Source organism: Aotus nancymaae, unplaced genomic scaffold, assembly GCF_030222135.1.
Source record: "Aotus nancymaae isolate 86718 unplaced genomic scaffold, 86718_ANA_hifiasm-v0.15.2.pri h1tg000003l, whole genome shotgun sequence".
NCBI lineage: Eukaryota > Metazoa > Chordata > Mammalia > Primates > Aotidae > Aotus > Aotus nancymaae.
Window position 1 is genome coordinate 72608653 of NW_026988414.1, and position 27128 is coordinate 72635780.

A 27128-nucleotide genomic window follows, 5' to 3' on the forward strand; every position below is an offset into this window, starting at 1 on the left:
CGGCCTATCCTTTCTGTTTCAAGTGTCCCCTGTACCCCACCACCTACAACCCTGAATCCCTGGGGAATTCCCACTGCTTTTTCAGGTCCCAGTTCAGGGCTCTCCTTTCCAGAATGTCTCCGTTTGCAGGCTTACTCTTCCATTCCATCTAGGGCTCTTTGAAAGCAGGAGTCGCGCGTGGCTCATCTCTGTGCGCCCAGCTCCCGGCAGGAGGTGGCAAGAGGCAGTGCCAGTGTGAACTGATGAATAGATCAAAGCCGGGGGCGAGGCTGCCCCCTGCAGCTCCGCCCTGCCTCTCCCGCTTTACCATAAGTCAGGTGTGGGTCCGCGGCTCCCCAGCCTCTCCCCTCTCCCCGCTCTGGGCGTGTCTTTAAAACCCCCAGTCTGCCTCTCAGCCCCTAGAACCGCCCCCAGCTTCTGTCTCACTTCCTCTCCAGAGGCGGGCCCTGAACTGGCACCTCCCCTTTCGGACCGCTCTGGGGGCTCTGCCATCTGGCTCACGTCTCCCTTTCAGCTTCTCGTCCCGCCCTCCAAGATCTAAACCGAGAATCGAAACTAAGCTGGGGTCCATGCAGCAGGAGCCTGCACCCGCCCGATCTCCGGGGCCCCAGCAGGACCCCGCCCGGCCCCACGCGCCCACCATGCCTCCCCCCGACACCCCCTCTGAAGGCCGCCAGCCCAGCCCCAGCCACAGCCCTGCAGAGGTACTATTGGGTTAGGGAATGATGGGGTTAGGCTTTGTTGGTTTGCTGTGGTGGGGAGAGGGCGGAAGAGAGACGTTCTAACGAAGGACTTGGTCAAGTACCCTAGAGAGTGACACAAAGCAGGAAGACCAGACACAGGGGTCCTGACCCTCTCGGCTGGGGCAGGGAAGGGAGGATAGGATAGAGTAGAAAAGGGGACCCGGAGGAGTTGCGGGGGGAGTCTCGCTGGGTTGCGGTTCTCCACTGAGCAGTTGGGCAAGAAGGGTCTGTGGCCTCCAGGACTGGGCCCTCCGGCCCACCCTGGAGCCCTGCCTCGACCCTGCTGCCTCAGATGCCGGACCACAGATTAGGGAGGAGGGAGGCAGTAGCCCTGTTGCGCAGGTCTGGAGCCAGGGGCATGTCCCATCACAGCAAAACTAAAACCGACTTCGCAGATCCGAGGGGAGACACTGTGGCCCACACTGAAGAGGTATCTTCGCCAAGGCCTCCCAGCTTACCTGCTTTCTGCTTACGGAAGCCTCCCGAACCCTTCTCTTGCCAGGCCTTTCCTGCCCACCTCCCACCCCCAGCCCCAAAGGAACTACTTGGGTTTCGCGCTCTGCTGCCTTCCAGGCCCTTTCGCTCCCCTTCATAAAAGCACAGAGGAAACCGTGTTACAGTAACTTTTGTTAGCATTATTACAACTAAGAATAATATTACTTAACAATACTAGCTAACATTTATGAGCACGTCGCATGTGCCAGGTACTTTATTAAGCACTTTGAGTTTTTTCTTTGTTTGTTTTTGTTTTCTGAGTCGGAGTCCCGCACTGTAGCTAGGGCTGGAGTGCAATGGGACGATCTCTGCCCACTGCAGCCTCCACCTCCTGGGTTCAAGCAATTCTCCTGCCTCAGCCTCCCAAGTAGCCGGGATTACAGGCGCGCACCACCACACCCGGCTAATTTTTTGTATTTTTAGTAGAGACGGGGTTTCACTATATTGGCCAGACTGGTCTTGAACTCCTGACTTCGTGATCTGCCCCCCTTGGCCTCCTTAAGTGCTGGGATTACATGTGTGAGCCACCATACCCTGGCTGTTTTTGTATTTTAAAAATTGTGGTAAAATATACCTAACGCGTAAGTTTCTGTGTATACCATTTCTAAGTGTACAATTCAGTGGCTATAAGTAGATTTACAATATTGTATAACCATCACCACCATCTATTTCCAGAACTTTTTCATTACTCCAGAAACTCTGTACCCTTTAAATCATAGGGGAGGGAAAAAATGGCTTCCCTCCACCCTTCTAGTTTCCTTGGCTGGGCTATGAATTAAAGGGTCATAAAATAGATTAACAAGGGAAAACCAATATTTAATTACATACGTATACGCAGGAGTCCCAAAAAGTACGAGACTCAAAGAAAGGTCAGATGATTGAAGCCTATATCATATCCTGAGCTACAGAAACGATAGGAGCTTGGAGCTCCTGGGTGGTGGTGATGACATAAGTTATGGGAGGGTGAGGGGAGGAGCTGTTTGGTGAATAGAGGTTGTCTTGGTATGCAGATAAAAAGTTCTTAGATTTGCTGCCTTCCTCCCCATCACCTATATCTGGCATTTCTCCCTGTGCTATCTCTCCCCAATTCCCCACCCCCCGCTGTCCCTCCCCTATTTCCACCCACCCCCCACAGACCCCAATGTGTGATGCTCCCCTCCCTGTAATCACACTGCCATGTGTGTTCCTATGCAACAATCTTGCATGTTCTTTACATGTACCCCAAAACCTAAAATACAATTAAAAAAAAGTTCTTAGATAATAAAAGATGTCTGGAGCAACCCTCTTCTAATATAGATCATTTTACTAATGTAGATTTTAAGATGTAAATGTCTTTCTTTTTTACAAAAGGAAAGCTTTTCAGAGGTATTCCTGCATCAGCAAGTTCCTCAGAATAACCAGGTTAAAATATGCCAATGAAGTATACTTAAGGGGTGGCATATCCTGGCCTCCTGCAGTCATATTTTGAAGTGGCATGTCCCGAGTCCCAGCAAAGCAGTGGCTCCTCATTTCCCCCTTCCCTTAGCCCTTGGTAAACCTCTATTCCGCCTTCTATCCCTGTAAATTTACCTATTTTAGATATTTCATATAAGTGGAATTGTCACAGTAGAGGGTCTTGACTGCAAGTTGTTCAGGTTCTTGGTGTTTTGAACAAAGAATTGGACAAAATGCACAGCAAAGCAAGGAAAGAATGAAGCAATGAAAGCAGAGATTTATTGAAAATGAAAGTACCCTCCACAGGGTGGGAGCAGCTGAAGCAGGGCTCAAGGGCCCCAGTTGCAGAATCTTCTGGGTTCCAACTACCCCCTAAAGGTTTTCCATTGGCCACTTGGTGTTCACACCATGTAAATGAAGTGGTGGTCCTCAGTCAGTCTGATTGGGTTTCTTTCCACAACCAATCAGAGACTGAAGTGAAGTTACAAAGATTACACTCCTATGCAAATGTCTGATTGGTTGCATAAAGCTATATGCAACCAATCAGAGGAACTTTCCATTTTCCATCTGCCCCGCAGGAAAGGAGGTGGTTTGCAAAGGGAGTAGCCTCTGGTCCTTTTGTTACTTAGGCATGGAGAGTTGGAGTTTTCCTTTCGATTTAGTAGTTCTAGGAAGTCAGCGGGAATCGGCCTTACGTTCCCTGCCTCCAGACCCTATTCTCCTGCCTCAGAATCATACAGTATTCGTCCTTTTGTTTCTGGCTTATTTCACTTAGCATAATATCATTGAGGTCCATCTATATTGTAGCATGTATCAGAATTTCATTTCTTTTTAACGCTGAATAATATTCCATTATACATGCAGTCCACATTTTGTTTATCTATCTCATCTATTGATGGATACTTAGACTGTTTCCACATTTTGATTGTTGTGAATAATGTTGCTATGGACGTGGTGCACAAGTATCTGTTTGGGTCCTTGTTTTTTGATCTTTTGGTTTTGCTGGGTCATATGGTTGTTCCATGCTTACCTCTTTGATGAACCCCCAAGCTGCATGAAGCAATTTACATGAGGTTGGTACTTAGTGTATCTGCCTTCCAAACTGAATTCCTTGAAGGCAGAATGTATCCTATACCTCTTCTTGTACCTCAGGGCCTAGTACTGTGTCTGATGAGAAGTAGATGCTCAATAAATGGTGCAGTGAGAGCTGGATGGCCTGAGTAAATGGGAGGAGCACTGGGGTGCTGATAAGCCAGGGTTTTGCATCATCCAATGACTGGCTGGAATGGAATAAGAGGTCCTACTCCAGGCTCCAGCTGTAAGGGTGGTTAGCCGGCGGGTGGGGGCTCCTGAGACTTCTCCAGGCCTCACCCACCTCTCTGGTCCCCCAGCAAGCCACGGAGGAGGAATTCCAGTTTCTGCGCTGCCAGAAATGCCAGGCCGAAGCCAAGTGCCCGAAGCTGCTGCCTTGCCTGCACACGCTGTGCTCGGGATGCCTGGAGGCATCGGGCATGCAGTGCCCTATCTGCCGGGCGCCCTGGCCCCCAGGTGCAGACACGCCCGCACTGGATAACGTCTTTTTCGAGAGTCTGCAGCGGCGCCTGTTGGTGTACCGGCAGATCGTGGACGCACAGGCTGTGTGCACCCGCTGCAAAGAGTCGGCCGACTTCTGGTGCTTTGAGTGCGAGCAGCTCCTCTGCGCCATGTGCTTCGAGGCACACCAGTGGTTCCTCAAGCACGAGGCCCGGCCCCTGGCAGAGCTGCGCAACCAGTCGGTGCGTGAGTTCCTGGACGGCACCCGCAAGACCAACAACATCTTCTGCTCTAACCCCAACCACCGCACCCCTATGCTGACCAGGTGAGTGGGCCGGCACAGGGTGGGGTGGTGCATCCCAGTGCGAGGTAGAGGGCGAGAGGAGCAAAGATCCAAAGAATCACATAGGTGAGGACAGGGAGCTTCTGGGGCCTTGCAACCCAACATGTGGTCTGTAGATATGCAGTGTCCGTGGTGATGACCACAATTTATGCTGCCAGTCCTCACGCATAAGGATAGTAAGTTTCCAGTTTCCTCCTGTAATAAATAATGCTGCAGAATCATCTTTGCATCTTTATCCAGTAATTTCTTTAGGATAAATTTTTAGAAGTGCCACTGCTGGGTGTAGGGGGACAGAAATTCTACATTTGATACATGTTATCAAAATGCCCTTTAGAAAGTCAAGTGGAATTTTCCATGAGCACTGACACGGAATCTCAGGCTGGATTCTGGGATCAAAGGCAGGTAGTTAGTTTCTGTCTGAAAAGCTGAAACCATTAACACCAGGCAGTCCTGTCTGAGAATGTCTGTATGGGGAAAAAAAATCACATCCAGTTGTAATTATTTTTATTAAGCATATTTGAATTCAGTTTCAGTTTTTTAATAGGTAATACATTTGTACAGTTCACAAACAAAATTTATAAAAGGGGAGGGGGGGAGAGAGAGAGAGAGAGAGAGAGAGAGACAGAGACAGACAGACAGACAGCAGCCTTCTGTCCAGCCCCAACTGCCCAATTTCCACTATTTCTCCCTCTTTCATCCACAGATAGCCATTGTGACTAGTTTTGAATGTTTCTTCTGAGTTTCTTTACGAATATATAGGCGGGTAGGAGCAGTCTGATCAGGTCTTATTTTACCTCTTTTAGCCAAAAAGGTAGCATAACTATATGAACTTTTGACCATCACAAACAGATTGTTTACAGAAGGCTCTTCTCGGTGGTTCTTAGGGATCCACTTGCAAAATGAAAGCATTTTCCACTGGTATTTGACAACTGAGAACTATATACAGCTAAACCACATACCTGCTAAACTGAGTGTGGTTTGCTTCCTGCTTTAGGGTGAAGTTTCCTCGCTATCAGAATAAGCTCTTAACCGCTGATATCACCGTGTTTCTTAGCTTCCTGTAAGGTTGAGTGGTTTTCCACTTGTTTATTAGCCATTGTGTTTCTTCCCTTCCTGTAAGGTTGAGTGTTTTCCACTTGTTTATTAGCCATTGTGTTTCTTCGCTTGTGAATGGCTTATTTAGGTCCTTCCCTCGGTTGTTGTTTCCTTTGAGAAATTAAGGTACTAATTAAGGAATTCAGGAAAAAATTCCCTGAAGGAAAGAAATGTATGCTTTTCTTTCACTCTTACCCTTTATGCAGCTTTAAAACCTTCATATTCATTGGATCTTGATTGAAATTGCAATAAATTAGTGAAAATTGGCTTTATCTCTGGTTGTATCTTCTGGATTAAAAATTTTTTTTTTAATTTTTTGTTTTTTGTTTTTTGTTTCGAGATGGAGTTTTGCTCTCTCTGTCACCCAGGCTGGAGTGCAGTGGCGTGATCTCAGCTTACTGCAACCTCCACCTCTCTGGGTCCAAGCGATTCTCCTGCTTCAGCCTCCCAAGTATCTGGGATTACAGGCGAACGCCACCATTCCCGGCTAATTTTTTTGTTTTTTTAGTAGAAACAGGCTTTCACCATTTTGGTCAGGCTGGTTTCCTGACCTCAGGCGATCCACCTGCCTCTGGCTCCCAAGGTTCTGGGATTACAGGCGTGAGCCACTGCGCCCAGCCTTATACTAATTTCTTAATGAATTTGTAAGTTTCATGTTTTGAACATGATAATACAGCCATCCCACAAGATCCATGGGAGATTGGTTCAAATTCATGGATGCTCAAGTCTCTGTTATAAAATGGCATAGTATTTGTATATAACCTCTACACATCCTCCCGTATACTTTATTTTTCATTTTATTTTCATTTTCTGAGATAGGGTCTTGCTCTGTCACCCCAGCTGGAGTACAGTGCTGCACTCACTGCAGCCTCAGTCTCCTGGGTTCAAACAATCCTCCCACCTCAGCCTCCAGAGTATATGAGACTACAGTCATGCACCACCACGCTCAGCTAATTTTTAAATTTTTTGTGGAGACAGGGTTTCGCCACATTGCCCAGGCTGGTCTCGAGAACTCTTGGGCTCAAGTGACCCTCCCACAGAGGCCTCTCAAAGTGCTAGGATTATAGGTGTAGCCACTGTACCCAGCCCCTCCTGTGTATTTTAAATCATCTCTAGATTACTTATAATGCCTAATACAATGTAAATGTTATATAAAGAGTTGTTTTACTCCATTTTTGAATTTTTTTTATTGTGGTACTTTTTTTTTCTCCTGAATATTTTTGATCCAAGGTTTGTTGAATCCACGATGCATAACGTACAAATACGGAGGGCTAACTCGTTGTTATTTCCTTTGAAAAATTGTTTAGCAGGTAATATATGCTAAACATAGACATATAAATTGTTTAACGTAGTGGCTGGCATGTATTAAATACTCAGTAAATGTTAAAGTTCTATTATAATTTCTCTGCTCTAGAACAGTTTGAAGAATATAAGAAATTCAGGCTTATAAAAGTTTTTTGGAAAACCATCTGGGAACTGGTGACTTTTTTGTAGTAGATTTTTGAGACCCTTTCCCATTTTTGCCATGGCATTAATCTATCTGTTCTGGCTCTTGTGTGAGAATTTTGGGAAAATTTCCAGTTTATCCTGGGTTATCTTTCATAATTTAAAAATCTCCTCTGTGCCTGTAACCATACCTTTTTATTTCTGGTGTTGTGTATCTGTGGTGTAGTGGTCTTTTCAAAGTACTGTACCTTCAGTCTTTCCTTAGATTGCTTACTGATTTTAACGTTTTCTTCTGTTTGAGCCTTTTACTTTTGTCATTTTCTTCCTTCTAACTTTTGTCATGATTCATTTTCTAGCTTCCTGAACTTTTAATTCATTTATTTGCAATCTTTACTGTTTAGTAATAATAACTTTTTTTTTTGAGACAGAGTCTTGCGCTGTCGCCAGGCTGGAGTGCAGTGGCGCAATCTCGGCTCACTGCAACCTCTGCCTTCTGGGTTCAAGTGATTCTTCCGCCTCAGCCTCCCGAGTAGCTGGGCCCACAGGCGAGTGCCACCACGCCTGGCTAATTTTTTATTTTTAGTAGAGATGGGGTTTCACCATGTTGGCCAGGATGGTCTCATCTCTTGACCTTATGATCTGCCCGCCTCGGCCTCCCAAAGTGTTGGGATTACAGGTGTGAGCCACCACACCTGGCCATAACTTTTTTTAAAAAAACAGAGTCTCTCTCTATTGCCCTAGCTGGAGTGCAGTGGTGCAATCTTGGCTCACTGCAACCTCTGCCTCCTGGGTTCAAGTGATTCTCCTGCCTCAGCCTCCCCAGTAGCTGGGACCACAGGTGCCCCCACCACCACGCCTGGCTAATTTTTGTATTTTTAGTAGAGATGGGGTTTCACCATGTTGACCAGGCTGATCTCGAACTCTTGGCCTCAAGTGATCCACCCACCTCAGCCTCCCAAAGTTCTGGGATTACAGGCATGAGCCACAGCGCCCAGCCTAATAGTAACTTTTTTAAGGCATAAGTTCTCTGTATATGGCTTGGCTGTATGCTATAACTTTTGTAACTTTATTAGTGTTCTCATAGTCAATCATTTCTCAAATATCATTTCAGTCTTTTTTTAAAAATGTTCTCTTAAGATCTGGAGTTCGAGACCAGCCTGGGCAACATAGCAAGACCTCATCTTTACAAAAAATAAAAAAAATTAGCCAGGCATGGTTGGTGGTACATGCTTGTAGTCCTAGTTATTCAGGAGGTTGAGGCAGGAGGGTTGCTTGAACCTCAGAGTTTGAGTCTGCAGTGAGCTGTGATGGTGCCACTGCATTCTAACCTGTGCACCAGAGCCAGACCCTGACTCAAAAAAGAAATTTTTTTTTCTTTTGAAAAATTTTAGAGAAGAGTGTTCTCTAAAATTTTCAAGTGGTTTGTAATGTTTGGTTTGTCGCTCTGTCACCCAGGCTGGAAAGTGATGGTGCAGTTTCATATTTTTGTTAATTTCTGCACTATGGCCAGTTTATACAGTCTGTACGAGTTCTACATCTAAGACTATATTGAGATTTTCTTAGTGGCCTAGGATATTCCTTGGACTCACATATTCCTAGCAATAATCCTTAGAGTTGAAAAACTATATTTGTTGTACAGTACACACATATATATACATATACAAATATATGTATATAATGTATATATGCATATATTTTTATGTATATATCCAAATATATGTAAGTTCCAGTGCGTGTGTGTGTGTGTATCTCCACTCTATTGAAACTTTCTACCTTTCTTTCCTTCCATTCTGTTTCGCTAGTTCTCTGAATGATAATTATAGAGAGGTAACTTCCCCATTAAAACATATAAATAGACTAGATGTGGTGGCTCCCATCTGTAATCCCAATACTTTGGGAGGCCAAGGCCAGTGGATTGCTTGAGCCCAGGAGTTTGAGGCCAGCCTGGGCAATATGGCAAAACCCCATCTCTACAAAGATTAGTTGGGCACAGTGGCACATGCCTCTAGTCCCAGCTATTTGGGAGGTGGAGGTATTCCTCAGGGAGGATCACCTGAGCCTGGCAGTTCAAGGATGCAGTGAGCCATGATCACGCCACTGCACTCCAGCCTGGGTGACAGAATGAAACCCTATCTTAAAAAAAAAAAATGTATGTGCACACACACACACACAACCACAAAGAGTAGAATATGAATATAACTATTCTTCCAGAGAAAATAAAACATTTAGTATACTTTTTCTTCTTCCCTATTCCCTCTTTCAGATTTAGTTGAAATAATGTGAACTTTTAGATCCAGATTACTACCAACCTTCTGATGTTTTTCTCTATTTTTTGTAAACATCCTTTCTGAATAGGTATGAAGCTTCATGGTCATATTACAACCCAGTTACTTAGCCATACCTTAGACTTTAATTTGTTTTACTGCTCATGATAATTTTTCCTGTAACTTTTCTTCTCCTTTCTTGAATCATTTAAGGTGATTAATTTTCTATTTGGCAGGAATACTCCATCAAGTAATTAAAAAATATATATTTCAGAGTTTACTTTCTGAGACCTCAAGTGCTTAACTTGTATGTCCTTCTTTTGCTGTTACATATGAGGGAAAGTTTAGCTAGGTGTAAAATTCCGAGGTCACAGTCACGGTGTTTTCACCTCAGAATACATAAACATTGCTTCATAAATTTCTAGTCCCTGGTATTACAGATGAGAAGTCCACTTATTGTCTGTTTTTTCCTCTGTGAGTAATCTGTTTTTGTTTGCTAAGGGTCTTTATTTATTTTTATTTATTTTATTTTTTAGAGATGGGGTCTTGCTCTGTCACTCAGGCTGGAATGCAGTGGTGTAATCAGAGCTCACCACAGCCTCAAAGTCCTGGGCTTAAGCAATCCTCCCACCTCCGCCTCCCAAGTAGCCAGTACTACAGGCACCTGCCACCACTCCTGGCTAATAAATATAGTTGGGTGGTTTTCATTTGTATATTTGTTTGTTTAGAGACAGGGTCTTGCTCTGTTGCCCAGGCTGGAGTGCAGTGGTGTGATCATAGCTCACTCTAACCTCGAACTCCTGGGCTCAAGAGATCTGCCAGCTTTGGTCTCCGAGTAGCTAGGACTACAGGTACCTGCCACCATGCCTAGCTAAGTTTTAAAATTGTGTGTAGAGAAAGGGTCTCACTATATTGCCCAGGCTGTTCTAAACTCCTGGCTTCAAGCTATCCTCCTGCCTTAGCTGCCCAAAGCACTGGGATTACAGGCTTGAGTCCATGCCTTGCCTGCTAAAGATCTTTATATATTTTTTCCTTTTTTCAATAATCTTCTATCACCATTGTTGATCTGCAAAACTCAAGGCTTTCTTCAGCTCAGGGAAATTGTATTCTGCTTTTTAATGTTTTGTTTTTGTTTTTGTTTTGAGATAGAGTCTCACTCTTGAAATACAATGGCATGATCTCAGCTCATTGCAACCTTTGCCTCCCAGGCTCAAGCAATTATCATGCCTCAGCCTCCCAAGTAGCTGGGACTACAGCATTGCACCACTGCACCTGGATAATTTTTGTATTTTCTTGTTAGTAGAGACAGGGTTTTGCCATATTGGCCAGGCTGGTCTTGAATTTCTGGCCTCAAGCGATCTGTCCTCCTTGGCCTCCCGAAGTGCTGGGGTGGTAGGTTTGAGCCACTGTGCCTGCCCTTACTTTTTAATGTATTGACAGCCCTTCATTTATTTTTAAATTTTTTACTACTGCTGTTATATGGATATTGGAACTCCAAGAACATATTTTACATCTTTAAAATTTTTTTCCCCATTAATTCTGTTGCTTTGCCTTTTCCTCCAGATTCTGAGAGCTCCTCGAATTGCTTTTCTGATTCACCAGCTCATCTTTTTGCAGCCGACTCCATTCTTCTATCTGACACTCTGTTGAGTTGTGGGTTTTTTTCCCCCCCAGCAATCTTTTTTTCTTTAATTGCTAAAAGAGCTTAATATTCTCAGGATGCTTCTTTCTTGGCAGCCTGTTCTTGTTTTCTCAATGTAGTATGTTCTTAAGTCTCTCTGAGAAACACACTTGGCATTTACAGAGGTGTGTGTTTCCTACATGATCCCTTTTCAATGGGGCCTGAGACACTTGCTCAGTTTGGCTGCTGATTCTCTTCATAGGTCCTGTGGTCTGTGTTATCTGCTCCCCTGTAAAGGCTGACATCCAGATTGTTCAGTATTGTAGCTAGTGTGGGCTGGCATCATTGTGTAAAGCACAATTTACACCCCACACTCAATCCCTGCAATGGAACAGGACTGCTCCCCGTGAGCCCCAGAGGGTGTCAGCTTGTAAGCAGTCCCACCTCTACTGTGGGGGCCAGAGGTGGATTTCTCCCCATTAGGGATGGAAAAAGCCTTTTTTCTGTACCCATTTTAAATGTCCAGCTAGGTTCCTGTAAATCAGGCTAACAAGATATAAATTAACTGTTAACTTTTCTTCTCCTTTCTTGAATCATTTAAGGTGATTAATTTTCTATTTGGCAGGAATACTCCATCAAGTAATTAAAAAATATATATTTCAGAGTTTACTTTCTGAGACCTCAAGTGCTTAACTTGTATGTCCTTCTTTTGCTGTTACATATGAGGGAAAGTTTAGCTAGGTGTAAAACTCTGAGGTCACAGTCACGGTGTTTTCACCTCAGAATACATAAACATTGCTTCATAAGCAGCCCGTGTGTGGTGGCTCACGCCTGTAGTCCCAGAACTTTGGGAGGCCAAGGTGGGCAGATCACCTGAGGTCAGGAGTTTGAGACCAGCCTGGCCAACACGGTGAAACCCCATCTCTACCAAAAATACAAAAATGAGCCAGGCGTTGTGGGATGCGCCTGTGAATCCCAGCTACTCATGAGGCTGAGGCAGGAGAATTGCTTGAACCCTGGAGGTGGAGGCTATAGTGAGCTGAGATCATAACACTGCACTCCAGCCTGGGTGACAGAGCAAGACTCTGTCTCCAAAAGAAAAAACAAAAAGGATAAAACAGGAGCTTTTTAGCATGTGCATCTAGCATGGGTATCGTGCTTATATATGGGAGTATCCAGAGATGAGTAACTCAAAGCATTGGTTAAACAACTTATATAGCATCTTAATGAAAGAAAAAGAAATGTTTAGAGAAGTGACAGCATACAAGAAAGGGGTTTTAGACTTCCAAACGTGGCAACGGAAGGTGTGTTTCTGTTTTGCATTGCTAGAAGGAATGCCTGAGGCTGGGTAATTTATAAAGAAAAGAGGTTTGTTTGGCTTATGGTTCTGCAGGCTGTACAAGCATGGCACCAGAAATCTGCTTGGCTTCAGGTGAGGCTGCAGGTAGGTGTTACTCATGGCAGAAGGTGAAGTGGGAACAGGCCTGTCGCATGGCAAGAGAGGAGGCCAGAGAGAGGGAGAGAGAGAAGGAGGTGCCAGGCGCCTTTAAATAACCAGCTGTCCCGTGAACTAACAGAGAGAGAATTTACTCATTATCATGGGATGGCCCCTAGCCATTCACAAGGGATCCACCCCCAGGACCCAAACACCTCCCACTAGGCCCCACCTCCAACACTGGAGGTCAGATTTCAACATGAGATTTGGTAAATATATGGGAACACCAGTGGAGTAAGGTTTGTTTGTGCGGGTCCACTTGGCGCCAGCTTTCCGTCTTCACGACTGTAAAACTCCCCTGAGAGAGGAGATTCATGGCAGTCCTCGTTTCTCAGAAGTTTCTGCTATTAGTCAGATAAGAGAAGCTCTTAGAAGGCTACTCTCTGCATCTGTTGGTTTTCATTTGCCTGCAGCTCAAAATAATCACAAGCCAAAGTGGCACATTTTGGAGTGGCATATTTTTATCCCCTCTGTCAGGTACAATGGGCAGGGAAGGTTCAGCCAGCAAGAGGGCAGGATTCCTGTCCTTTGAACATGGTGTATGGCCTTTAAAAACCTGAAAAATGATATGCTCCCACTCACACAATTCACATTGTTTCACAATTTACCAGTGGTTACCGGACAGTCTCCTTTTTTCTGCACAAAACCTCAATGCCATAAATAAGAGCTCACAACTTTCCTCTGTTCACAAGTCAGTTAGCAGCCACCTCGCTCTTTGACACTGAGCTGATTTACAGCTCACACTGGGGAGCAGCCCCAGAGGAGGCTTTAAATCTGGGACTGGGGTGTCTGCCCTGGGGCCACTGGTATTTACTCCACGTGCCTGTGGAGTCCATTCTTTCATGTTCATGTCACACCTACTGTGTGGCATGTTCTTTGCTAGGGGCTGGGGTAGAAATATGAATGGACACAGCCCCTCCTTGAGGTCACAGCCTGATAAACAGATCAGCCATTAACAATCGAGGTGGTAGCATAATGTGCAGAAGCCCGCGTCACTTTGCTGTCTGTTGTGACTGGGTTTTGATAGTTGCCTTTGTCATACTGTCTTCTGCGTTGTTTGCCCCCCACAGCATGCCCTGTCTGGCACAGGGCTGACATCCGGTTTGTGCTCAGTCAGTTGTGGAAGAAGGCAGGCAGGCAGGCAGAAAGGCGGCTGAGCTCAGAAAAGGCCACTTACCCTGCCGAGATTGGCTGGGGAAGGCGGCTTCCAAGAGGCTGTCACATTTGGTGTGATGTATAAGAGAAACGCCACAGACAGGAGGGACCACACGTGCAAGGCAGGGGCACTAGTGAGCCTGGGGCATCTCAGGAGCTGCAATAGAAGGCTGATGTGAGGGCAGGCACTGGAAGGGTGAGCTGGGGTCAGACGTGGCAGGCTTGGAAGGAGTCAGGACTCTATGCTGCAATTTCCAGAACATTCAGTGTTCTCAGCTTTCTCCTTTGTCCTGCCTTCATATAACCTAATCTCACCAGTGGCCAACTTGTGGAAGAAATGGGAATGGGACTCTGTGGAGGGCTCTGTTGAAAACCCACTGACGGGCACTGAGGAGTGGTGGGAGGATCAGATTCTCTCTGTGCACTCTGGTGTTTTGATGAAAGTGGGCACGTTTGGGAACAGGGAGATCAGTATTTTTTTGGCTGCAGACTTATTTATATTTCACCCCATTTCATGGAGAATTTGAGGGATTTGCCACCATATGTGGGGTACGTATCCAACAGAAACTGAAGTAAAGAATCTGGACCAACGAAAAGGGAGCCTCATGGGTAGACTCAGGCGTGGGTCCAGGTAGGGGTGAGGCCCGCAAGAATGCAGAGAGGGAGGGGTACCGAGACGGCTGCGGTCTCGCACTGCCAGCACTTTCCTGACCGGACGTTCTCGGGAGTGCTTCCACCCAAGCTTGGTGTGGGTCTCGGGCTGCAGGCGGACCTGAGTCTTGTTTGCGTCTGGGTGTCAGATCCTAAAGTTTGCTGGATGGAGTGGGGGGAATAATCCAGGGCCATCAAAGCCTGCAGCCAGAAAGAGCTTGAATTGTCATTAAATGGAGGAAACAAAAGACCTATTAATCAAGCAGAAGAGGTGTGATGAGATCATACTGCTGGGGAAAGAGTTTCCAAGACCAGAAGCTGGAAAGATCGGCATCTAGCCCTGCTTGGTGCTCTCTTGGTGCCCTCTGTGACGTCAGCGGTAAATTGCATTTTATTAGGGATTGATGATGTTATTTGGATTGCTTCCTGGCCTGCAAGGAGCATCACATGGGCAGAAGAAACGCTGCTTCCAGGAGCTGGGCCATATGATGAAAGATGTGGACAATAAATGACCCATTTCCAAGTTTTTCTATGAACTTACCTCGAAGGTAGATTTGTAGAATAATATATGGATAAAAGGGATTTTCCTCCTGGTCTCTTTTGATGTTTTGGAGAAAGAAGCAAGAAATTTATTTATTTATTTATTTTTGAGACAGCGTCTGGCTCTGTCACCCAGGCTGGAGTGCAGTGGCACAGTCATGGCTCACTGCAGACTCAGCCTCCCAGGTTCAAGCGATCCTCCCACCTTAGCCCTCCTAGTTTGTAGAGATGAGTTTTTGTCTTGTTGCCCACACTGCTCTTGAAATCCTGGGCTTCACCCACCTCAGCTTCTCAAAGTGCTGGGATTACAGGCTTGAGCCACCACGGGCCCAGCCAGAAGCAAGGCATTTAAAGCAGCTCCAGCCAAGATCAGGATTACGGCTAGTGCTCCCATCTCACTTCTCCTGAAGGCCAATCTCCTCTTCTTCCTGCAGCTGTGGGAGTGGCCTTTGCTGTTCAGCGATGGAGGTCAGGAACATTTTAGAACAAGGATTTTAGTTTTGTTTTTTTTGGGACAGGGGCTCACTCTGTCACCCAGGCTGGAGTGCAGTGGTGTGATCACAGCTTACTGAAGCCCTGATCTCCCAGGCCCAAGTGATCCTCCCATCTCAGCCCCCCAAGTATAATAGCTGAGACTACAGACATGCACCGCTATGTCCAGCTAATTTTTTTTTTTTTTTTTTTTTGTAGAGATGGGGTTTTACTATGTTGCCTAGGCTGGTCTCAAACTCCTGAGCTCAGGCGATCCACCTGCCTGGGCCTCCCAAAGTGCTGGAATTACAGGTGTGAGCCACTGTGCTCAGTCTTTAGAACAATTTTTAACAAGATTTGAAATTAACAAGCTTTTGCCATAGTGGTGCACACCTGTAGTTCCAGCTACTAGGGGGAATAAAGTGGGAAAATTGCTTGAGCCTGAGAAGTTGAGGCTGCAGCGAGCCATGATCATGCCATTGCACTCCAGCCTGGGCAACAGAGCAAGACCCTGTCTCATAAAAAAGAAATTAACAAGCTAACTGATAAAATTAAACTAGCTATTAATAGAGCCACAGCCAGACAGCCATTGAGCAATCACTTATTGAGCATTTACTTCATGCCTGGTATTATGATAGTTATTGCCAGATGAAAAAGAATGCCTGCCTTTGAAGCTTGGATGTGTGGAGAGTTTCAGTCTATGGATAAGTTGCCTGTGTGTGCAGCCTTGTACTCTATTGCAAGAACCCAGAGGTCCCAGAAGACACATTCAGATAAAGTGCTACGGCAGTTTTAAGAAGGGAAAACTTGTGTTTAGGTAAGAGGATCAGGGAAACCCTGATATTTTAGTCAGCATTTGAGCTATACCTTGAAGAGGTTTTTTTGTCTCTATAAGTTGCTTCTAAAACAAACTATAAATTAGTGACACTTTTTTAGTTAGTGGCTTAAGCAAAAGCCGGATTGATAGCTTATGTCGGGGTGAAACTGGCCTCTGACCTAACCAATTAGATATTCAGATTGTGTCACCAGGAGGTACTTTCTCTGTATTTCTTGTGACCTGGCTTTCTTCCAAGACTGGTCCATTCACAGAAGAGTTTATTCCTCATGGGTGCCAGATGATTGCAACAGCTCCAGAAGCTACACCCTCAGCCCCATATTAAGGAGGGAGCATGAATCTCTTCCAGCATTCCAAGCCAAATCTCAGTGTGTCTTTGATTGGGTCAGGTTCCTCTCCATGCAAGGGTGGCTCAGGCTAGGGGGTGCTCAGATTAGCTTAAGCCTGAGTCATATACTCCCCAAAGCTCAGGGACTAAGAACAAGAATGTGTGGCTACCTAAAGGCAAAGTCCAGTTTCATATTGGTATAAGAAGAAAGAAGAATGTTCCTTTAATACATCTTAGAAAAAACATCCAGTAGCCACTGTAAAGGAAAGCAAAGAAGAAAAAAATACTCCAGGTGTATGGAAGGCAGTGGAACAGAAACCGAAGTGCAGGGACAGGTGTGAAGCCAACCTCCAGTGAAACACCCTGACCCCTTGGTACCTGGGTAGCCTCTTTTCAATAGGAAGTCATCTCTTTCCAACGAGGTTAGGGCTGCATTTAACCTTTCCTGTTAACAAAGTGGAGCGCTATCCTGCCATTTGAGATGCTTCTCCTGTGCTAGTCTCATAATTCTCACACCCTCCTGTAAGATTACTGAGGAAGAGAGAACTGTTCCCTTTGTACAAACAAGGCAAGAGGCCACAGAGTTAACAGGAGCTTCCCAAAAGGGAGAGCTTGTCCCAGCCAGGGCCAGAACAGGATGCAGAGTTTCCTGACTGCAGAATGGGTTCCCCTTTCCTACTCTACATTCAGGTAGCCCACAGCTAACAACTGCACTGAGTTGCAAAAAGAATTCTAAAAGTTGTTTCTTTAGAATTTAGAGTGTATCTTAAGTAAGCATGCAACGTAAGCAATGTTTAACATTTTTCCTGACTTTTACAGAAGAAAAAGAAACTAACGTAAAATTAGACTTGCTAAACTTCAAAGAAATAGGTCTTCATCTTAAAATATTTTCCTAAAAGATCCCTCTAAGATTAAGAAAAAAAAAAAAAAAAAAACCAAGACATTAAGAGGTTGGAGTCATATCATTTTTTTGTTTTTGTTTTTTTTGAAACAGAGTCACCCTATTGCCCAGGTTGGAGTGCAGTGGTATAATCTCAGCTCAGGGCAACCTCCGCCTCCCAGGTTCAAGTGATTCTCCTGCCTCAGCCTCCCAAGTAGCTGGGATTACAGGCACAGGCCAATATGCTAATTTTTTTTCTTTTTTTTTTTTGAGACAGAGTCTGGCTCTGTTGCCCAGGCTGGAGTGCAGTGGCATGATCTCGGCTCACTGCAACTTCCACCTCACGGATTCAAGCAATTCTCTGCCTCAGCCTCCCAAGTAGCTGGAATTACAGGTGCCTGCCACCATGCCTGGCTAATTTTTGTATTTTTAATAGAGACAGGGTTTCACCATCTTGGCCAGGCTGGTATTGAATTCCAGACCTCATAATTCATCCACCTCAGCTTCCAAAGTGCTGGGATTACAGGCATGAGCCACTGTATCCGGCCATTTTTTTTGTATTTTTAGTAGAGACGGGGTTTCACCATGTAGGCGAGGCTGGTCTTGCACTCTTGAATTCAGGTGATCTACCCACCTTGGCTTCCCAGAGTCCTGGGATTACAGGCAGGAGCCACTGTGCCCAGCTTCATATTGTTTGTTTTTAATAAATTGCTTCTATTTTACATGGTAGTAACTAGTCTCTGCAAAGAAAGATCAAGATGCTTGACTTCCATCCTTCTAATTTTGATTCCATGTCAATAGGACTATAAGGCTCAGCACTGGTCTTTTTACTTTAACATCACTTTTCCCAAGTTTTGTATTTTGACTGAACTCTTAATTGGATAGATGTTGTGATAAGCAGTTTCTTTTTTTTCAAGAAGGACTTCTGTGTTCTGAATTCCTTGAGTCACTTGGTGTTGAGAATGTCTTTGGGTTACTCTGATGAATGATATCTTGACTGGGTATAATACTCTTAGGTCACACTCTCTTTCAAAATTTTGTAGATACTGCTGCATTGTCTTCCATCATCAAATGTTCATTAGGACAGCTCTGGGCCTAAACTGACTTGCTTTTTCTGTCTTGATGCCTAAAGATATTTTTTATTCTTGAAATGTATTAATTTAACCAAGCTGTCTTGGTGTTGAGCATTTTGTACCAAATTATTCTGGAACCTAGCATGCTCTTTCAATCTAAAAATTCTCTTTATTTCTTTTCTTTTTCAAGCCAAACTGTATCCAGCCTTATTAAAGATACTTTCCATAAACAATCATGGTATTTCAGGCAGGACATGGGCAGACAATTGTTAACAGTATACAACAATTTTCAAAATCCCGTCTTCGATGGACTACCAAAAACCAGAAAGCCACTATAAAACCCAATGAAGTCCTCATCTGATGCTCTGAACAGGGAAAGTTTAGAGTGAGGGTTGACATTTCACATTTAGCATGTTGTTTAACAACTTTTCACAAGTCAACCCTGACTTTCAGGAAGTGAAATGAAAATGGCAGAATTTATCTGAAGATCTACAATCTAGAAATGGAACCACTGCTCTTTTGGCAAATGCCATCTCAGTGGCATCACTGGAAAGTCCAGATTGCCTGACACACTGGTAACCAATGATTGGGGGTCAGGTCCCAACAGATGTCTGCCCTTAAGGGAGTTAAGTCTATGTTGAAAGATGGAAAGCAAGAAGAGGACATAAAAAAGAATTCATTTTTCCATACCACAAGGCATTTGTGCCAAGGTGGCCATGTGTGTAAAAGTCAGGGAGTCCCTCCTCCTGTGCGTCAGGAGGAAGTTTCTCAAAACTGGAAGGAAAAGGTGTTTTCCCCACATCAATCCAGCTTCAGAGACATTCTATTAATGGCATATGCCCCTTCCCCGCAAAACAACAAGGAAGTGTTCTGTGTGCTGACAACATAGCTTAAAAAAAAAAAAGTAAAATGAAATTCTGCATTTTTATAAAACTTGATAAAAAATAGTATTTCAAACTGGACAGTCACCAGAAGTACACAGTTATCAAAAATGCACACACTTCACTCGGCATCTCCAGCACCTTCAGCTTTCTGTGCCTGGTCTGTTTAGGCATCTCCATTTTCTGCAGGGTTATTCCTTTCCTTGCCAGCATCAGCCTTTGGGTACCTTCTCTCCCTTCTTTACATGGGCCTTTTTTGGCTTGGGCTCTGGCTTTGGAGGAGCAGGTTTAGCAGACGACCTCGTGGATCTTCTCTGTGATTCATCCTTCACCTTGGCTTTATCTCCTTTAGCATCCCCTTCAGCCTTTCTCTTGGGGATGGTGGCGGTGGGACGTAGGTGATGGGCACAGGATGCAGGAGCAGGCAGGCTTTGGTCGGTCCAGGGATTGTTCTTGCCCCTTCTTCTTCCAAAATTCTCTTTATTTCAATTGCTTAAATTATCTCTCCCACATCTTCCTTTTCTTCCTATTCATTTCCTTCTTTTTCTTGCTCTATTACCAACAGTATCACAATTTGTAATTTATTAACTTGAGGTGTGTTCAGTTTAGTACTATAACAAGTACTGCTACCATTTGGGGTGGGGGAACTTATTTACTTAATGACTAGTGAATGAGTAACCAAGATTAGAACTACCATATACATTCCCTTGATACATATTTTTATAAAAGTGCCTGAGAATATCAGAATTATTTCTGTCACATAAGGAGTTACTGCCTGTTTTCTGTGTCACCAGATTCTATTAACATTTAATGATTAACTTTACTCTTTGGATTTTGTAACAAATTGCTGCTGTGGCATATTTCGCAATTTGGTTATGTTCTGCCAGAGCTGTGAGAGTTGGTGAGGTATTTCAAGATTGGCATGACTGAATAGAAGAGCTGCCTGTTCTCACCATATGTTACTTAACTCATACATGCCACGTTATTTTTTAAAAATTTTTTTACCCTTCCCCCCGCCGTGCTATTTTTATCTTAATCATCAAGTATCTTTTTTTCTTATACATGACTTTAATTAATTGATTATTTTAGGTATTTCCATCTCTTGACATTTCATTTACTGAAAATAGATCAGATTTAAATAAAATAGCTTGATAATCAGTATTTACATGATAAACTGTCTTATTTCTTGCAACATTTACTGGCATGTAAATGCAAATCGTGTTAATGTTTGTCAATATTCAATACTATATCATTGTAGTGACAATACTATATCGTCATGAAAGTCAATGAATTTACCCCAATGATCTACTTTGTTCCAAAATTTGAATCTCCTTTAATAACATATAATACGTAGGATGCCTAAAAAAAAAGTCTCTATTTGGATTGGACTTGACAGGCATACTGGCCATCACACTATTGGGATTGGACTTATGACAGGCATACTGGCCATCACTTTAGCATATGAAGATAACCATATTTTAGAAATACCATGCGGGTGACACTGAGAAGAGCTGATTGGAACTGGAGAGACCAGAGGAAGGGAGGCCTCTTAAGGCATCTTGCTCAAGTAGATAAGCAAAAATTGAGGCAAGAACAGAGGCAGTACCAGTGGGAACTGCTGGGGCAGCTCTAGGAGCCAGCATTCTGCCTTAATCATCTTTACATTCCCGCCCCATGCCTAGACCTAGTCGGTACTCAGTAAGGTTTTTTTGTTTGTTTGTTTTTTGGGATTTTTTTTGAGATGGAGTCTTGTTCTGTCTCCCAGGTGGGAGTACAGTGGCACGATCTTGGCTCACTGCAACCTCCGCCTCCTGGGTTCAAGGGATCCTCTTATCTCAGCCTCCTGAGTAGCTGGGATTACAGGTGTGCGCCACCACATCCAGCTAATTTTTGTATTTGTAGTAGAGATGGGGTTTCCCCATGTTGGCCAGGCTGGTCATGAACTCTTGACCTCAGGTGATCCACCCACCTCAGCCTCCCAAAGTGCTGGGATTACAGGTGTGAGCCACCATGCCCAGCTGGTACTCAGTATATTTTTTAAGTAAATGAAGATAGGAGCAAGAAGACTTAATAAAAAAATATTGTTGAAGCCATAGAGGACAGGGAGGCATCTGGGAGTGGCCATTGAATGGTGGTGCCATTCCCGTCCATAAAGATGGCAGGAGAAACAGGGAACCATGTGGCAACGTACCTGCCACCTGCTGAATGAGTGACATGATCCAGCAGAACACTGCCCACCATGGATACACCAGCTGTATGCCTTGGGAGCAGGTACCTGTGTAGAAAAGAGTGGAGAAGAAAAAGCACACTTTCCCTTCTCCATTCTTGGTTGTGGCACCAGCGTAAGACAGGAGTGTGAAACAGATCGTGCTTCCTCTCACTGCTTTCCTTGCTGCTTTTCTATTCTGGTATCTTCCTCTCCAAGACTTCAGGCTTTCCCCTCTTCCAACATCACCTTCTCAACCAATACATCATTGGAGCGGATCTCAAAAGGAATAATGCATTCACTCTCTTCAAATATCCCAGGCTCTAGAATTACCCATCTCTCCTGGTTTCAGAAATCTTGTTTTTTCAGTGGTGTCACCCAGGAGACAGCATAAAACCAATCTGGTTAAATGCATTCTTACTACTGTGTAAATGATGGATGAATACTTTTAACTGTAGGTACTTGACTTTTTCCACTCTGCCAAAGTGAAAGCGCCAAGTTGCTGCATGGAAGTGGGACAGGTGGAGGAAAGATTTTGGTCACCATTCAGGCAAGCTGGGGGTACCAGCCCTCCGTCACTGGTCCTATTTCATAACATTTTTGCTTCCTGCATTTTTGAACTACCAGTTTCCTAGAATGGCAGAAGTAGCATCCTCCCCTGGCCCAAGCAGGCAGTGCAGCTATAGTGACCTATGTGAAGTGGAGAGCGGACCCGGCAGATCTGAGATTGACAGGTTCACCCAACAGCAGGGATGTCCCATTCCATGAGTAATGCCCCCTCTTCTTTCATGGCTCCAGACTGTCCAATGACTACGTAGCACTGTGCTGAGCCCTTCACATACACCAGCCTGTCTTTGTGCTTGTAACAGTCTATGAGGGAAGCATTATTACTCCCATTCTAGAGGGAATTAAGACTCAGAGAGAACGGGTAATTTGCTCAAGGCCTTGTAGCTAGAAATTGGAAGAGCTAACACATACCACTTTTGGCATGGCAGTTTAGACATGGACAGCTTTAGGATGGGGAGACGGAGAACCCAGGAAGCATGTTGAGGCTTCTATTAAAATACACTGCTCAGGAGGCTGAGGTGAGAGGATCGCATGAACCCAGGAATTCAAGTCCAGCCTGGGCAACATAGCAAGACCCTGTCTCTGAAAAAAAAAAAAAAATGGGGGAGGGATAACATGGGGAGAAATGCCAGACACAGGTGACGGGAATGGAGGCAGCAACTATTTTACCATACGTGTACCTATGCAACAATCTTGCATGTTCTGCACATGTACCCCAGAACCTAAAGTGCAATAAAATATACTTTAAAAAAATTAACAGTGTGGTTATTTCACTGAAGAGTCATAAAGGGGTAAGTGAAACAATACATCCCAGAGAAAAGAAAGAGCTTTGTTGTAATACCTAGACGGGATTTTTTTGAGTGTTTCCCATTGCTTCCTATTTGATGTCCAAACTCCTTTACTTAGAGTTGATTATAGAAACTTTTGGAAAATGTGAATAGGTGAAAAGGAGGGATGAGAGAAAGAGGGAACTCCTATCACGCTAGACCTTTTCCTTTCGTCTTTGCTATCTCTGTCATCATCTAAAACAAAATGAACAACAGTTAGTGTTGTTTAATTTGCTTTTCTTATAAATAGTAAGTCATGAATATCTTTCCAAAAAATAAATAGTTTTGAATTTTTTTGGCAGTGGCATCTCTTGATTGTATGGTTTCTTTCATTTCTTCTGTAATTATAATGTCTTTACTATGGTGAGAGTAAACAGTCAACTGTGTTTTCACCTTCGTGATGAATCACATTGAACTCTGTGATCCATTGGAAGCGTATCTGGTCTGAGACAAGAAGCAAGGCGCTAACTTGATTCCTGACCCCTGCCCTCCTCCCTAGCCAGTTTCTCTGATTCCAATTGTTGAAAACCCCTTTCATGTCCATCAGTTTGGGTTACTTTTTTTGTTATATAAAATACTACATTTCTACAGATTTCAGGGACTACATCAGGTCTATCTGGTCTGTTCTACTGATCCTTCTCTTGACTCTTGAACTAGAACCATATCCTCTTATTAATGCCATTTCTATAATGTGTTATCCTTTCCTTATGCTGATTTATCAAACATTTCTTAGCAGCTGGTCATAGTGGCTTAGGCCTGAAATCCCAGCACTTTGGGGGGCCAAGGTGGAAGGATCACTTAAGCTCAGGAGTTTGAGACTAGCCTGGGCAAAATGGTGAGACTCTCCATTTAATTAAAAAAATTTTTTTTTCTTAGCTATTTTATCTATTTGTTCCTTCATATAAAATTTAGAATCCTAGCTGGATGTAGTGGCTCACGCCTGTAATCCCAGCACTTGGGAGGCCGAGCTAGGAAGATCACCTGAGGTCAGGAGTTCAAGACCAGCCTAGCCAACATGGTTAAACCCCATCTATATTAAAAATACAAAAGAAATCAGCTAGGCATGGTGGCTTACACCTGTAGTTCCAGCTACTCAGGAGGCTGAGGCACAAGAATTCCTTGAACCCAGGAGGCGGAGGTTGCAATGAGCCAAGATGGTGCCACTGCACTCCAGCCTGGGCAACAGAGTGAGACTTGGTCTCGAAAGAAAGAAAGAAATTTAAAATCCTTTGATTAAGTTTCAAAAATAATTTAAATTGCCTTAAAGCTTCTTATTAACTTGAGGAGAATTAATAATCTTACAATATTTAGTCTCCCTTTTTGGGACCTTCACGCAGTCTTCTGTTTTTTAGACTTTATCACTTACTAGGTTTTTGTCATTTTTTTCATATCATTTCTACATATTTCTTTTTAGGATCATGTCTAGGTATTTTGTACCTTTTTTTTTTAATTAAAAAAAAAAAGTTGTTTAGAGATGGGGATCTTGCTGTGTTGCCCAGGCTGGCCTTGAACTCCTGGATGTAAGCAATCCTCTCACCTCAGCCTCCCTAGCAGCTGGGACTATAGGCACACAACCATGGCTTTGTAGAATTGTTTAAATTGCTGCTGTGAATGGGACCATGGAATTTTTTCCATATTTCGTTGCTCTGCTAAGATAGAATTATGCTTTTTTCGTTTCTTAATTATTATGTAATCTAGCCACTTTGCTGAGCAATTTCTTACTAAGTTAGTGGTGTTTTTGCTCATTCTTTTGAGTATTGCAGAAGCAAATAGATGTTATTTTGCCTTTCTGAAGATATAGTTAAGTCTGGGTTCTTCATGAAGCCCTTCCAGGGAGGTGCCCACTTCACCTCTGCCTCCTCCAAAGTGTTGAGCACACAGAAGGTGCTGAGTGAGTGTCCTTTGAATAAAGGTTAAGGAACCGCTTGGCTAAGAAGGTCATTCCTGGCCCTGGGTGGCAGCCCTTTGATTCAGGGTCTGCACCTCAGTCTTACCAGCGGGCAGGGGGCTTTTAGGCCCAGGTGTCTGATTCAGGCTGGCCACCTCCGACACCTGCTGCCCATTTGCCCATTTCCAACTCGAGGGGGAGCAGGGGCCAGTCTCCCTAGGGAGACCCCATTCAGGACAGAAGCTTAGAAATAGGACCCAGCAGAGGCTACGGGCGTCCAGAAGGTCTTGCTCTCTATCCAGCCAGGCTGCCTGAGGTATGCCCTTCCAGGCTTGGAGCCCTGTCTCCACGGAAGGGGATCCAACATCAGACACAGCCCATCTCCCTTGGGTCCAAAGTAGGAAAATGACAACTGTTTCTCATTCTTCTCCCTTTATTCCTATACTTATAATATTATTTCCTATATTAGTATTCCTGTAATATGAATTCCCATACCTACAATATTATTCCTATTCCTATACCTTATAGAATTGCCCACGCTTATTAGTATTCTGTTTTTTAATTTCAAAAGGAGGGAATACATTCATACATTCACAAGGCTCAAACATAACAGCAATCTAAAAAGGCATGCAGTGAAATGTCTCACTCTGCCCTCATCCCACCCCATCCCATAGACACTTTTATTAATTTGTGTATCCTTCTAAGATGTATTTATTCAAATACAATCAAATACAAAGATATTCTTATTTTCCGCCTTTCTTACACAAAAGGTGGCATCTGATACACACATTTCTGCACCTTGATTCCTAACTTAAAATATATATAATAATACTAATAACTAGCATTTCTTGAACACTTTTCATATGCCAGTCAATTTTTTAACTTTTATCCATATATTAACTCATTTAATCCTTTCAGTACTCCCATTATTATTATTATTATTATTATTATTATTATTATTATTTTGTGTGTGTGAGACAGAGTTTCGCTTTTGTTGCCTAGTATGGAGTGCAATGGCGCAATCTTGGCTCACTGCAACCTCAGCCTCCTGGGCTCAAGCGATTCTCCTGCCTCAGCCTCCCAAGTAGCTGGGATTACAGGCATGCGCCACCACACCCAGCTAATTTTGTACTTTTAGTAGAGACAGGGTTTCTCTATATTGATCAGGCTGGTCTCAAACTCCCGACCTCAGGCCCACCTCGGCCTCCCAAAGTGCTGGGATTACAGACATGAGCCACTGCACCCGACCCAGTACTCCTATTAACCTCATTTCTCCATGGAGAATTTTCCTTATCAGTATATAAAGAGCTTCCTCAGTGTCTTACAGCTGCATAGTATTCCATTGTATCGGTGGATCATAATTTATGTAACTAACTGCCTCCTGCTGGTGTGGGCGGCTTCTAATTCTTTGCTATTGTAGACTGTGCTGCAGTGAATAAATTGTATGGATATTGTCTTGGTATGTGTGGAGATAGAGCTGCGAGCAGATCCATAGAAAGAGGATTGCTGGGATAAATGCATTTGTAATTCTGACGGGTATTGCCAAATTGCCTTCTGCAGAGTTATTAGTTCTTTTCATAATTGCTTCGTATTTCTAATTAAGCGTAGCATTGATGAGTACTCTGTATCAGTCTGGCTGGACAGTAGGCTCTCTGTTGAAGGTTTCAGAACAAATTGATCTCAATGTGGCCCTAGATGAAACCCTTCCTTCTGGCCTCAGGTGGGCTTATTCTTTTTTTTTTTTTGAGATGGAGTCTGTTGCCCAGGCTGGAGTACAGTGGTGCGATCTTGGCTTACTGCAACCTCCAACTCCTGGGTTCAAGTGATTCTCCCATCTCAGCCTCCCGAGCAGCTGGGATTTACAGGCTTATGCCACCAAGACTTATTCTTATCACTGCTGGTGACGGTAAATTACAGCAATATTTCCGGGGAAATAATATTTTCCCTGGTAATATTTGAAGAGGCAGCCGTGTAATAGTTAGGAACATGGACACTGAGCCAGACTGCCTGGGTTTTTATAGTTTTCTATTGCTGCTGTAACAAATTACCACAAATTTAGGGGCTTGAAACAATATAGGCCGGGCACGGTGGCTCACGCCTGTAATCCCAGCACTTTTGGAGGCTGAGGTAGTTAGATCACGAGGTCAAGAGATCGAGACCATCCTGGCCAACATGGTGAAATCCCATCTCTGCTAAAAATACAAAAATTAGCTGGGTGTGGTGGCATGTTCCTGTAGTCCCAGCTTCTTGGGAAGCTGAGGCAGGAGAAACACTTGAACCCAGGAGGCGGAGGTTGCAGTGAGCCGAGATCATGCCACTGCACTCCAGCCTAGCAACAGAGTGAGACTTTGAAAAAA

At 44.1% G+C, this 27128-nt stretch overlaps 1 protein-coding gene across 9 annotated transcripts in view; it reads left to right on the top strand.

Annotated features, from left to right (window-relative positions):
- Positions 1–473: 473 nt before the first annotated feature.
- PML (PML nuclear body scaffold) overlaps positions 474–27128 on the top strand; it is a 53089-nt gene continuing 26434 nt past the window's right edge. For all 9 annotated transcript variants that reach the window (XM_012475892.2, XM_012475894.2, XM_012475897.3 and 6 more), the window contains exons 1-2: positions 474–704; positions 4064–4530. In XM_012475892.2, coding sequence (XP_012331315.2) covers positions 570–704; positions 4064–4530 — 602 coding nt within the window. In that variant the 5' untranslated portion in view covers positions 474–569. The remainder of the gene's footprint in view (positions 705–4063; positions 4531–27128) is intronic.